The 14,887-nt window shown below is 44.6% G+C and overlaps 1 protein-coding gene across 1 annotated transcript in view; it reads left to right on the forward strand.

Annotated features, from left to right (window-relative positions):
• The first annotated feature begins 1,495 nt into the window (after window positions 1–1,495).
• Window positions 1,496–14,887, forward strand: part of E2F3 (E2F transcription factor 3) — a 52,066-nt gene continuing 38,674 nt past the window's right edge. Inside the window, exon 1 of the mRNA XM_032776985.2 lies at window positions 1,496–1,577. Within this exon, the coding sequence (XP_032632876.1) occupies window positions 1,563–1,577 (15 nt within the window). The 5' untranslated portion in view covers window positions 1,496–1,562. The remainder of the gene's footprint in view (window positions 1,578–14,887) is intronic.

Genomic DNA, 14,887 nt, shown 5'->3' on the forward strand with positions numbered 1-14,887 from the left:
CACCGGGATCCCGGCTGCTCAGAGGGGAATCCCCGACCTCGCCTCCACAACCAATGAATAGATCCTATGCAAATAGGGCAAACCCGCACCGCAGCGGGCCAATGGGAAGCAGGCAGGGTGTCAACAGGGTTGGGCATTGGATGGGAGTGAGGAAGCAGCGGGCCAATGGGAGGGCCAGCCGTACAGGACGTACATGGAGGCGGAGCTATGCAAAACTAGTTTGAAAAGCGGGCGGGAAATCCGAGTTTCGCGGGAGGCCCTTGGCGCGTAAGCCGTCTCCCTTCCCTTCATTCATTGTCAGCAGCCGCCGCTTCCTGGAGCCATTTTCCAGCCGGCCCCACACAGCGGGAGCGGCCCCGCTTCATCCGCCGCATCTGGCTGTCCCGCCGCTTTCATCCCCCCCTGGGACCCCGCATCCTGCAGCCGGATCCCCCCCGGCACCCGCCGCCCCCAGTATTTTGAGTCGGGCCTCGGCATCGAGGAGGAAAGCAGCCGGGAAGGCCGGGGGGGGGGTAGTGTAGAGACTCGGCTACGGGGACAGACCCAGAGGGAAGGATGAGAAGGGGACTCCAGCCGGCGGCCCTAGCAGCGCAGCCACCCGCACCTTCCATGGACTCCCGGGTGACCCCCGCCAGCTTCCCAGCCCACTTCGCCGCTGGCACCTTCATCCAGATCCGCAGCGGCGCGGCGGCGGCGTCCTGTGTCTCCTCCTCCTCCTCCCAGACTCCGGGTGTCTTTGCCCTCACTGCGGAGGAGAGTCAGCCCGCTGGCGGCTCCCTGTACTGCACCCCGCACGGACCCGCCGGCAGGACGGCGCTGCTGCAGCCAGCACTAGGAGGAGGCGGAGGCCGTCCCCCGGTAATTCCCCCCCATCCCAGGGGGAGGGCGAAGGGGACACTCGGGTTATGCCCCCAGGCAGGACCCCGCTGCTCCCTCTTCAGCTGGGGTCGTGGGGCAGGAAGGTCTGGGACAACACTGTGTTGCAATAAACTTTTCTCTCCCCCCCGGCCCGGTCCAGGTGGTGCCTTCTCTCTGCAGCTGGGGTGGTGGTGCCCTGCCCCGGGTGCAAAGGATAAGGCTGGAGGAGGGGCGGTTGCAACCTGTTCCCCTCTGACCGGCGGGGCCAGTGACCCCCACTGATATTTGTGGCTCCAACAAAGAGCCAGCTGAGGCCAGTGCCTGGCGCTGCAGAGAGTTCGCGGCGCTGGAGCATCCCCACTCACTAGGGGCGTCCTCAGTGGGGGGCGGCTGTGGCGACCCCTGCTCCCGGGGCTTGGTAGATGCAGGCTCCGCTGGTGCCCTGCTCGTGTCTGGGGGAGCAGGGGGTTCTGCCCAGCTGCTGTCTCTGCTTCACCCCCGGACTCGCCGGTGACGTTTCGCACACGTGCGCGGAGGCCGCGTCTGTGACTGGGAGCCGGGCAGGAGGGAGGGGGCGCTGATCCGAGTGGGGGGAGGGGGACACCCGCTTCCTCCTCCTGCCGCTGGCCTGGGACGGTCCGTGTCCCCCCTCTCACACGCGCGTGCGGCCTCCGAGGCTGCCCGGGGCGCTGCTGGGCTCGGAAATGCCCCTACAGCAGGTTAGTGACCGGGCACGCAGGGGCCAGCAGCAAGAGCAACCCTCGCTTCTCCCCCGCCCCGAAATGAGGAACCTGGGAGAAGCATCTCCCCCCCCCCCCAATACCAGGGCGGCCCCCGCCTGCCCTTAAGCTCTGGCACTCCTTGAGGTGCAGTGACCCGCGGGGGGCGGGACAATAGGGGAATAGTTAGGAATAAGGTTTCTCCTCTCCCCCCGCCCTCTTCCTGAGTTTAGCTCCCCCTCTTTGATCCCCCCCAGTCCCTCCCCCCCAATAGCTGTCTCAGCCTGGGCCTGATCTCCCAGCCCTCTGCCTGCCTCCTGCTGGCCTCCTGGAAGTGATCGGTCAGGTTCCTGCTTCAGGCCACTGGGTGCCTGGCCCATTTAATTTTTAAATCACTTCATCTACTTTGGTAGTTCCAGCTTCATCCCTTTCCCTGGCCAGCTCTAAAGGCAGTTTGCCTCGTTCATAGCTAACCCCCTTTCTGGAGGGAAAGCTGGACCTTGCCCCTGCATTTCTAGTACTTGGGGCTGTCATTTGCGATGCGGGGAGGGGGGATTTCTGGAGGACTCTGCATAGTCAACTAAAAGTGTGGGAAGGTGAGCGTTGGATGTTTTGGAATGATTAAACACACTGCACCCTCCTTGCTGTCTTGTGAAGCTCTTCCTGGAGGCAAGCCTCACCTGCTTGTTACAACAAAGATGGGTGGTGTAGTTTGGGAGCCAAGATGAAGAAGTCTGGGTAACCTCATAAAGAGGGTCTGCAGTGAGAGAAAAACAGGCTTCTCTGTTTCCATAGATATAAAGGACTTTAGTCCTGCACTGGCTTGACCCAGACATAAAATGGATGTGCAGGTGTGGTGGCCGTGCAAGTTTAACTAATGTTCATTGTTCTGCTAAGGGATTTTAATAGTCCTGGCCCTGCAGGCATTCCAGTGCTGGGCCTTGCTTGAGCTGAGACTTCTCTGGCATTGTGTGATGTGGGCAAATGTCCACTAGGGTCTCTAGGATGAGATTATCAAACTCACTTTCTTCACATGGTCTGAAACGGAAGTTCTCAAACTTCATTGCACTGTGATTCCCCTCCTGACAACAAAAATTACTACAACATAACCCCAGTGCCCTGTGTTACTCTAGAATAGTTAATATTTTAGATAAAAAATGCATTGCAAGCAGGGCAATTGCCCCGTACCCCTGGGGGACCATGAAGCTAAATTGCTCTGGCTAAAATAACAGTTGAGCCTAGCTCTCGAGGCATGAAATACTGGTGTTTTCAACTAACGTGCACTATCCATGCACAAACTCCATCCCCCAGATCATATCTTGCTTGCCCATATTTTTAAGAGTTTTCCATTAGATTTAGTTGTCAGCCTATGTTAAATTTATGAATTTTAAAAGTACAGACTACTGTTATAATTAAAAGAAACACATTCCTTAGGTAAGTGAGCATGTGCTGAGTACTGGCTGACATTGTGGAGAATCTAGAATTTCCAGAGAGGGTGGTCTAGATTTATTTTAATGAGATTTGCAATAAAAACTAAAGGAAAATGTGGGTTTTAATGCCATTAACATCTAGATATTCATACTTTGCACTGTGAAATGACCTAGGAACCTTCTTAAATGTTGGTCAAAATGTAGCAGTTTTTTAATTAATAAGCTGTTCAGGTCACTGTCTTCATTGCTACTGTCAAACCACAATGAGGACATAAGCTTCCTTTTTATACAATTGTTGCAGGTGTTCATTGCTGACATGGCGATGGAGGTTTCAGGAAGGTGCAGTATAGTTTCATCAAAAGATCATAATGAAAGTTATTTTTCTGCTGTCATATTTTTAAATCTTACTGTAATTTTTAACCCCCCACTAGTTAAGCATGTGGTATGGTACAGATTGCACTAGAAACAGGATATCCAGTCCAGTGCTTTTGTTTTCCAGCATGACTTTGTTAAATGAATTCACTCACAGGCATATCTACAAAGATGATCACAAAGGAACAATTCTGTGGGACTTTCTAAGTTGTTGGGAGAAAGGGGCATAATGTCATGGCCAGTATTAACCTCATACTTGATTAGTATTAAAAGTATTCAAACTTCAGTCTAGAGCAGCATTTCTCAAACAGATCCACGGGCCCCACTGATCAATTTCTTCCCCTCCCTCCCTCCCAGCACCTCATGCATGTGTGGGAACAACTGTTCAACAACTTGCAGGAGGTGCTGGGATGGAGAGGGAGGAGGGGTGACATGGTGCTTTCTGGGGAGGGGGCAGAAAGAGGTGGGATGGAGTCAGGAGCTTGGAGAGGCGGTGAAAAATTTTAATTCAAAATGGGGGTACTCAGGTTGCTAAATTTTGAGATCCAGTGTTCTACAGAGTTCTTATAGTCCCATTTATAAAGTTTCCCTGAAGAGTTAACAATGTACTCACGACCCTCAACAAATAGCACAGTTGGTTGTGCCTGGTGGTTCTCTTAAACCCAGCCCTTGCTGCATGGACTTTCCATTACCTGTGCCCTGGGTTATAGAGTAATTGGGGATGTGCAGTATCTAAGCTATACCAGTGTCTACAGCACCACTCTATTGTAGTGGGGCCTGGCTTTTGGAGATGCTGAGCACCTATTATGCAAATAGATTCAATGGAAGCTGTGACTGCTCAGCACTTGAAAATCAGGCCTAAGGCCTGGATTTGCACAACTCCTGTGGACTGTCAGAGGACACAAATTAACCCTTATGGTGGCTTAATTCCATAGTTTGTAAAGATTTAAACCTTCAGAAGAAGCTGTTAACTAAGGCTCCTACATTAATAGGGGAGATTATGGCAGGTGGAAGGGGTGCAGGGGAAGTAATTCTTCAACATATGATAGTGCATCCATCTTACAGCTAACATTCTGTCTAAGGCCATCTTCTTATTACTTTCTTTATTAGAAAGTCACTTCTACTTATAAATAACGGTACTGGAGAACTGAACTATCCTTAGAGACAGATGCTCAAAATATTTCCAGTGAAAATAGTGCAAAAATTCATAGTGCCGTTTCATTGGAATGAGAAGCCCTTAAATAGAGGGCCATTTTTTTTTTTTTAGCCATAGAAAATGTTTAAATGGAGACACCACCCACATAAGTCCCTTTTAAAAGGGGCTAAATCCTCTTAAGAATATTTTGAGAGGACTCCTGTGGCCTTTTGATGACGTGAACTCTAGGGAGTCTGGTTCAGCATGCTTCAGGAGGAGCGGGAGGATTTACATTTCCAAACTCAGTGCATACCCCTTCTTTCCCCTTCTTGTAGTTAAGAACACATCTCTTCCCACCCTCAAAAAGTGTGTTTGGAACAAAATGGGTAATTGCTTAATCTTAATTGTAGATGCTAGGTAAAGAAAAAGGCCAAATAGGATACACATGGTTGACAGTGAGATGAGGAATAGCAGAAAATGGAAGAAACGCCTAAAAGATGGGCAAGTCAGAAAAAGGAACTGGAAGTAAACTAACTGGTAACTTTTTCTTATTAAAAAACAAACAAAAACCCAAAAAAACTTTGTCCATGGAAGCCATGAATGCAAGTCAATCACCATCTTAATATTTCTCTGCTTGACTGTTCACATGAAGAAATACTTAATGAAGCAGGTGCATCTAATCTTGAATATTTTTTAAAGGAATATACTCAGTTAAGTATTTAAAATATTCTTCCAGGGTAGGACTCTGGATTTAAGAGTCAGACCTTTTGCTCTTCCACCCTCAAGAACCTTTTATCTTTGCCACCAGGTTACTTTCCAAAGAGGACTGGATGTGGTTCACTTTAGAGCTAGTCAGTGCCTTGCCTTGTTTGACCCCCACTTTCTGATCGAGCAACAAAAGGCATGTTCTTTCTCTTCACTGTACCCAGGGTTGAGCATGCTTCTGCAGAACTGCTAACCTCCAGGGGACACTCATATGCTTTTTGAGTTTAAATTAAAAGAAATAAATCTTAAAATATAAAATATAGCTTTTGTTAAAATATAGCTTTCTTTTAAAAAAAATCCATTGTTATTACCACTATATTAAAGCTTGAAAATGTTTCCCTAATAATTTTGTCTTTAACTGAAGCAACAAAAGGGGGTTGAGGGGCCTAGTAGATGATGATTGTTTGAGAATCCATTTGCTGGTGTAAAAAAGGCACTGGGCCTTTCACACAGGGTGCTATTTCTGGTGAGAGGCTCCATTTGTCACATCTGCATTGGCTTGTAGGTGCAAAGCATGAAGTGATCCACCCTTTTCAACCCTGTGGGTTAATTTCACTTTGCATATCTGTCTGGTTGAGTCAGGGACAGACATTCAGCCCCTTGAAGGTCTTAGGAGGAGTTAGAGACCTCATGGTGGAGGAGTTTGGCTCCTAAGGTTTTAAACCCCCTCAGGGGAAACTTGGGAAAGATGAGGCAGGGCTGGAGGTTGATTGTTCCGAAGTACTGTGCTAATGGACGCTTTAGAAATGTTTAGTGAAATGTAGTAAGTCAAAGAAAGGCAGATTAAATACTTAACCTCTTGCAGCCTCTTGTCCCCAAGAATGTAATGGGCTGGAGGGCTTGTGAGAGAAGTGAACATATAAGCCCCCTCACCTCTTCAGAGGCATATTTTCCCTCTTAGAACCGGAAGCAGTATGCTCAAAAGTATAACATTCCTCAGGTCTTTACATTACACAGTTGGAAGTTTGTGCAAACTTCCAATAATTTGAGCCTCTTCATATCCTAGCCTATACATCCCACACTACCTAGGTCTTGTCTACAAGGGGAAAATGACTGGCATAGGTAGAGTGACCAGATGTCCCAATTTTATAGGGATAGTCCTGATATTTGAGGCTGTTTTCTTATATAGGCACCTATTACCCCCCACCCTCTGTCCCAATTTTTCATACTTGCTGTCTGATCACCTTAGGCATAGCTATAGCATGAATAGCTATGCTGGTCAATTTCCCTGTGCTGCAGACAATTCCTTACCTTAGAGGCATAGCTCAGTGGTTCGAGCATTGGCCTGCTAAACCAAGGATGTGAGTTCAATCCTGGAGGGAGTAATTTGGGGACTGGTCCTGCTTTGAGTAGGGGGTTGGACTAGATGATCTCCTGAGGTCCCTTCTAACCCTAATAATCTATGTTTAGTTCATGTACTAGAAAGCTGTCATTTCTGAGTCCTGCAGTCTGAAACATGTGGTGTGGTGGTGGTAAAAACAACTTTGAAATTCCTTAAAGTAAAAGGTGAGTAAGCAGGAATTAATTATGGAAGTTGCCAAACAGTCTTGGAGACTGAAGTCTTCCCCAGAACTGTTATAACTGAGATGGCAGCACTGCGTGCCTCCTCAGACACATCTCAGATTACTGAAAGCGCTGTGGTGGCGTAGCTGCGGTGGTACAGCCATGCTGTTATTGCTGTAGTAAGTATTTATGCAATGAAAGGGGTTTTTCTGTCGCTGAAGTAAATCTATGCCCTCAAGAGGCTATTGCTAGGTCAACGGAAGAATCTTTAGTTGACCTAGCTGCCTCTATGGTGGGGGTTAGTTCAACCTACTTACCTGGCACAGGGTGTGAAATTTTTTATGGCTCTGAGCAATGTAGTTAGGTTAACCTATATTTTAGGTGTAGACCAGGCCTCAGTTTTGACCTGAAAGGATTATCTCTGTGGTGAGAGGGTGGATCATGCCCTACACCCATACAATTTTTGGCTGTGGTGTTGGTGCACCTGTCTGTTGGTAACTAGACTGAGACTGCCAACTCACTTCACCCATGCTGCTAAGACCATGAGATGGTAACAACCAGGGTGGATTTGATTTAAATCACTAGTCAGGAAGACTCAGTTTAATCATGAATTTCTACATAAAAGTGCTTTCTTGTTGGTTGTTATAATCTTAACACATATTCTTATTCATATACATATTCTTCACAGGTAGATTAACTTCATTAAAATATTCCCAAACTGGGTCTCTTTTATGGCCTGCTGCCATTATAGGTTTTCCCTTCTAGTGAGAGAATGGTATGGTAGATCTCAAATCGGTGAAGGCTACACTCAGAAAGATCTCAAGACTTCTGGAATATGCTGCTCAAACAGTTTCACTTTTGTTTCTACTGGCTGTCCCTCCCTTCTCACATTTATCTCCAGACTTCTTCTGCTTGTCCAGATCTATTCCGCCCCCAACAATCTTCTATTCATTGAACTTTTTGAAACTTTGCACTTTAGAGAGAGGTAAGGGATTGACTCTGTGTACACAAATTTGCAGAGGGACAATAGGATTGAGGTCTGTTATTTCTCACCTCTTTCTGTCTTTTCTTTTAAAACATTTTCGCTGTTAACTAGCATGTTATCTCTGAAGACACAAATCCACAGTTTGAGACATGCAAAACTAAGCATCTCTGATGGTATCTTCTAGACTGAGCACTCAGCCCCATTGGGTAGATAAGAAAGATCAATCTAAATAATCTATACAGAAGCCCCTGGAACCCTGTAAGATTGGGTCCCTAATCCATGAACTACTGTAACTCATTTACAAAATTTTTCTTAAACATTACATGAATATATTGTCTATACTATAGAATTATAATTTATAATCACTATTCCAGGATGAGAGATCTTTGAGTTATAATGTATCTTAATTAAAACGTTTTTTTCCTCAATCATTTTATCAAAAAAAAGCCAATTTAAATAAAAAAACATCCAATTTTTTGGTGTGGTTTTGTTTTGTTTTTTGTTTTTATTTTGTTTTGATTTGTTTTGTTTTTAAATCCTTGATTTTTATCCACCCTGGTAACAACTCTGTTTAAAACCATTGTGGGCCAGATTCAAACCAGGACCATTTGGCAAGCAAGCTTGGAGAATCAGTCTTTTTGTGTAGGTGAGCGATGGTGGATTTTGTTAATTTTTATTTATTTATTTATTTTTGTTAGCATAGTACTAATTTACAGCTACAGGTATTCACCATTCATAATTTACAAGGGCCTATGAAACTCTCTAGTGACTGAGGTGGGGACTCTCTCAGGGCACCTTCAGGTGTCTTTTCAAGATTTAATCTGATTTGTTATACGACAAAGTATAAGTCACTTAGGCCCATACATTTAAGTGTTTACTAGCTTTGATTGTCTCAATTTCTGGGTGCCCAACTTGAGGCACTTCTAGGGCCGGATCTTCAGAGAGATGCTATGCACCCACACTTTCCATTAATTTCAGTTGGAATAGTAGATACTTTGGGTCTTGGTTTGGATATCCAAAATTAGCTAACATTTTTTGAAAATGTGGGCCTTGCTCTCTGCCTCCATTTTCACATCTGTAAAATGGGTCTTTTATACTCTTCACACGAGTGTTCCAAGGCTTTATGTTGTAAATCTCTCTAAAATCTTTTAGAATGCAAGTGCAAAATATTTTCAGCAACCCGAATTACAGTTTCTCTTAGTAAGAATAGTATCAGTGGTTTATTACATAAGGGGATTCATCTTAGTCTTGATTTTTCAGCTTTAACATTGTCTTATTGAGGTATTACTGGATGTGTGTGTGTGTGTGTGTATCTAAAAAGTTTTTTGCACTATCCTTCTTAATGTCCCATAAAGGAAAGAGTTTCTGTTGCAAGAAACAGTAGGATTTGCTTCCTTGTTATACCTTTATTATTGGTTCAAAGGTCTTTTCTGGTACGTACTGCATAGTTTACAACCAGAAGGAAACAATTTTTAATTTAGCATTGGCAAATTTCCTTTCTGCTTGATGATGTTGGTCCTAGTAAGAGGATCACTAGAAAAGGGGGTGGTGGTGCTTGCTGCTGCTTTGTTTAGGGTTGTTGGAAGTGAGTAGTTTAAGGTTCTGATGCTCTGACCATCACCATAGTATCTGAATGCCTAACTTCTCATCTTGCATGAGTAGAAGAATGGAACAAAAAATGAGAAAAAAGTATATAGAGAGGGAGTGAATAGAGGAATAAGCTTTATTTTTATTTTTGCTCAAGTTAAAAATTAGTAGCAATTAATGTAAGCTCCTTAGTGCAGTGGCTAACTTTGTACAGTGCCTTGCACAATGAGGTCCTTCCTAATCTGTAGTGGCTATGACAATACAAATATACAAGTGTCTGGCTTTTTACAGTCTGTTCAACCTGAGGCAATCCTGCTGCTTCATATAATCAATCAAGGGGAATATGAAGCTGCTAAACTTCATGCAAATTTATTTTTCTTTTTAATGTGTACTTCAGATTCATCAAGTAGGTGTGTAATTTTGCAGCTTCGTGGTGGTAAGGTGACCTCTAATGCTTTATTCCTAGATTGATCAGCTATGTTTGAAGGAAAGAAAGGATAGTTGCGTAAAAAATATAGGATAGTGTTTTTTGTGAGGGACATCCCACTACAGTGTGGTCTCATGACACATGTTCATCCGACGTTTACTCATAATAGATGCAAGGCATTAGATATTAAGATGTTCAGTAAAATACTTAACCTATGATTGCTCTATCTTGCGTGTGTTCTAAACAGCCAAAGTGCAGATTTGTTTTTGCCATTATTAAGGAGAGGAAATATTTGAGTATACTTAGAAGAAGCATAACAAAAAGGTGTTGCTTACTCATTGACTCCTTCCCTTGCCGTCCAGACAAGACAGTTCTAGTGTATTCTTTGCTCAAGGGCATGTTCCCCGTTAAATTGGTACATGAGAGCAGATATTCTAGGAGTGGCTATTGAGTGGCCAGAGAACGTTGCAAAGGTCTCTGAAACATGCCCTGGGAATCAAAAGCTCGAAGTAATTCTTTGTGTCAGTATCATTTTGCACATCTATTAGTTGTAACGCTATTTTTCCTAATCGGGGCACTGCAAACTGAATTATAATACCTTGAGTGTTGTCAAATATTCTCCTCATTATTTTTTTTCTGCTGTAACTTGAATGAAATTGCAACTAGCATGCATCTGTACTGGCTTTATTTTGACGTGCCACTGTTGTAGACAGCATTAGTTTCCCACATTGAGAGAGTCAATTTTTGTCCTGAAGCTCCAAATTTAGCATAATTAATGTTTTCACATACTGAGAATTGACCTTACAGTTACAGCTCTGACTGTTAAACAAAAGCCTACTTTATCTGAAAGTTGTCTTGGTAGAACATGCTACTAGTCTTATCAAGACTATTGCAGTGGAGGTTTTTATCCTGGCTTATGGGGGACATAGATATGCTTTGTAGCTTTATAATCTTGCTTAGTAAGTGTGTCGTTCTGGTAAAGAATGACAGTACTTGAATTATACAAAAATAATGCCAGAGATGGCACCCATATTTGTTGTGTACTAGCAGTACTTTATCTTTAGTTACCACACTGAAGGGGAAAAACCTCTTCCTAAACAGAGGGGCTAGGGCAATCGGGCTTATCAGAAACCAGGAATAGTGTTTGGGTGTAAAATCATCAGAGGAAAGCTTCATATTCCGTGGGAAGACTTTATCAACCCATGCAAAGTAACCCAGTTACCATATACTGTATAATAGTGTGATCCCTCATTTCCTTGTTTAATGCCTTTTTATGTGACACTGGATATGGCTTGAATGCCATGTGGGGAAGTCTGAGGCTTCACAACTATAAAAGGCACTTTAAAGCAGAGTTTTCTCAAATGCGGCCACCAGGGGCTTTTCTTGTGGCCACAGCGTCCCAGACAGTGATGGGTGGGCGGGGCAGGCAAAGCAGTGCCTCAGAGGGCCACCAGAAGGGATTGAGCTGTCTCCCCTCTCCCCCCTCCCCAAGCCACAAAAGCTGGAGGAGCAGGCAGCCAGTGAGTTCCCCACCTTCCCGGAGGTGATGAGGCTTGGGCTTCAGTCTTCACCCCTGAAGTGGTGGGCGGCAGGCTCTGGTCGTGGGACTTTGGGCTCCGGCCCTGGACTCCAGCCATGCGACAGCGGGTGCTGGCTCATGCTCTATAGGGAGTGACAAGTGTGAACATCAAAAGTATTAGTATGCAGAGTAGTTTCTAATGTCAACAGGGCTGTGAAGATAAGCAACAAGGTGAGGGGGGGTAACGCCCCTTCCCATATGCACTGCACTTGACATGAGGTGATGCAATCTGGGGGTTTTAGTGTCTGGTGTGCAGAGAGGAGTCCCTAGTATAATGAGACTCGTTGGAAACCCCCTAAGTCAGTGATTCTTAACTCTTTCCATACTGTCCATACAAGATCTCTGTCCCACTTAGCAATGTGAGAAGGACAAAGTGTTTGTGGCCCCCAGGTGTTGAGTAGCCCTGCACTGGCAGTTAATTCTGGGATCCTCCCTCTTAGTCCATTCCATCTACCTCAGTCAATTTCTGAATGTACAGGAAGCAAAAGCAGCCTTAACATGCCAGCTGCATATGCTTTTCCAGAAACTAAACACAGCAAGATTATTCCATGTTCTGAAAGCAACACCTCTCTTCAGAGCAAAATTCCCCACTGTGAGGTGGTATACAAACAGGGAGCAAGTGTGGTGATGTCTGAAATAAGCATTTTCCCTTATTTAGAGAGAGCCCTGCATGCAGGACTTCCAGGATCTCTCTCCTCAGTACTAGACAGGAGAATTGCCAGTAAAAAAAGGTGTCAACACTTCTTTCAGCTTTTTAAAGAACTATATAAGGCAGATCACATTGCTGCCCCCCCCAACATCCCAAAGAATGACAAATATGGGAGGGGAGAGTTGGGGTATCCCTATCTGAAGCTAGGTTCTTCCCTTGATGGCAAAATCAAAGCTAAGCAAGAGCTCCTGCTTTGTTCTGAGGAGGTTGGGGTGGGTGGGATTGAGAGTATCTTTCTGTGCCACTTTGTCTAGTTTTCTGTTATTTTGCTCTTTCCTTAATCAGCTCTTTGACGATGCTGACTCTATTTTCAGACACTTTTCCCTGCTCCCTGAAAGCCCTCCCTGCCTCAACAAGGGGGAAGAGGGTGGAGGTTATCTGCAGACAAGGTCGTGTCTGCTGTCGTACTACTTCAGACCTCTTCTGTCTCCAACCATCCTTCCTAGCTGCTGAAGAACCCACTGGCTTCAGCATTCGTTCATTCTCCTGTTAGAGATATTGCTCCAAAGTTCTGCTTGCTGTAGAACTAGCAGTTGAGAGGAAAGGAATTGCTTCAGATGCTCCAAGATTGTTTATAGAGGGAGGGTTGTAAACCTCTGTACAGTTACTTAGTATCCAATTATTTTCAGCTAGCTTGTGGGATGAACTGTTACATCAGTGTTGGTACCTTGTTGAAGTAAAGAAAGTTAACAGCTCTGCATTTCCTAACCTTTGCATTAATGGCCTTGTGAAAGGGTGTACCAGACTTCCTGAAGCCCCTTGCTGGAGGCACTGTGTTCCTACCATGTGCTGCCCCAGAAAAGAAGCAGTGAAGGTGCGTCCTCCAGGCTGCCTAGAAAGGCTGCATGGAAGCAGCCAATCAGAGCCCAGCCTGCTCAAGTAAAGGGCGCTGCCGGGCCTGAGCAGATCACTTACTTGGTGGCTGGGGCCAGAAGCGTGGAACAGAATCATTATCTTCCCAGATGCAGATCTTGTTGAGGTGTTAGGCACACAGGCATGTCCCCAGCGGGCCAGGAAGAAAGAGTGCAGGATTGTGCCTGGCCAACTGGAGGCACTCAGGAGAGGCGAGTGCACTCTATCATAGGCTTAGTGTAATCGAGTGAAATACAAATATGGTGTGAAGATCCAAGAAAACATTTCTCCCCCAGCTAGTAGCAGCCTGTTGATGTCTGAGGCTGTGGAAGAAAAATGGTCCTACTAAAAAGGATTAGTGGACTAATGTACATCCAACATAGCAACCCCTGTTCAGATGCAAGTCTCAGACTCCTACTGTAGTGCTGCTTAACAGGTACAAAAATGTGTAACCCGCTGGTCCAAAGCAATACCTAATTTCTTCGTCAGGTGTTTCCATTTCTGTTAGCAGTACTTTCCTTCCACAAGTCACCACAGAGCTCCCTTTTTATGTACTTCCTGTGTCTTGTTTGGGTCTCTTTCCACTAGTTATTTCATATTCCCGGGCAGTAGACTGGAGGTCTTTAACATCTGGAAATAAGCCTCAATCCTGAATTGAGAGGGAAAAGTTTCAGGTTTCATAGCTTCCATTTTGTTCAAATTGTAAAACTAAATCTCAGTCTAGGTTAATTAGCAGCGTGGACAGGAGCAGTGGCAGGAGTTGTAAGTGAAGACTGATAAACTGGCAGAGTTGAGTGAGGAAGTTTTAGTCCCCCCTGTCATGAACATTTAATTAATGTTTCAAGAATCTAAAAGTTTCTTTCATAAAGCATTTTCATCTGGAGATGGAAGTTGCATAACAAAGTCAGTGTTAAGATCCTTCTGCATGAAGGGAGGTGTGGAAGCGAGATGATTCTTATCAGATAATTTTAGAGTTGCAATATGGAATTTGTGCTTTAAAGAGCTAGTATCGTGGTTCACATATAAACCAAATGCATTTCCATAGCTTTGATACTGCTGAACCACAGTGGAATCTGGAACCTTAACTACACTATTTGTAGGAAGTTTAACTCCTGCAATTAACCACAACTGTGGTCAATCTTTGGAAAGGCAGTAACAAAAAGGAAGAAAGGTGGTGTTATTTGATCAACTTTACTCCCTTTGTTTGTTAGAGTTTATGAGATAGGCAAAACTCTGGCTGCACTAATAGTATGATACTATTAGTGACTACCATTTCAGTGAGGAGCTATGTATGTGTAACAATAACAACTTGGAATTTAGGGTGAGAACAGTAAGGAATATTGAGGACTTGTATTTAATATTGTTTAAAAATGTCAAAATACTCAAATCCAATTAATAAATAGCTAGATTAGTTGGTAAAATTTAAAGTAAATATTATTGGATAAACAGACATACAAATATGAGGCTACTATGTCTTGAGTCCTGCTCAAACCTGTTGATTTAAGGCAGTGCAGCCAGTCCCTTCTCAGATTATATGTCCTGAAAACTAAACTTCAAAAAGGCTTCTAGTATTGCCAGTACAGTTTTGCATGCATAATTTGTGGGCATGATTTCTGTTCATGCCTGCACCTATTTAAGTACAAGCTATCTGATCAAACCCTCTGTTCAGGTGGTGAGGGATTTCATCTGTGGGTTAAATATCACACCTAAACATTGTGCCTGTAATTAAGTACAGGCACAAAACTGCATCTAAAATAATGGAAGCTAAAAATTGTGGAGCCTGACAGAGCCAGCTTCAGTGCTCGTGCATTAGCAGCCTAGACATTAGCAGCTGCTCATACTCAGTAACCCAAGCAGGCAGCTTTTGTGCTACTGCTTGCTGGTTCTTACATGGCCATCTGTTAGGTTTTTGTTACAGTGAACCCCACATGTTTCTGAGATATACTAGTGCCATGCAGTCAGTTAG

The sequence above is a fragment of the Chelonoidis abingdonii genome, chromosome 2, assembly GCF_003597395.2.
Source record: "Chelonoidis abingdonii isolate Lonesome George chromosome 2, CheloAbing_2.0, whole genome shotgun sequence".
Lineage (NCBI taxonomy): Eukaryota > Metazoa > Chordata > Testudines > Testudinidae > Chelonoidis > Chelonoidis abingdonii.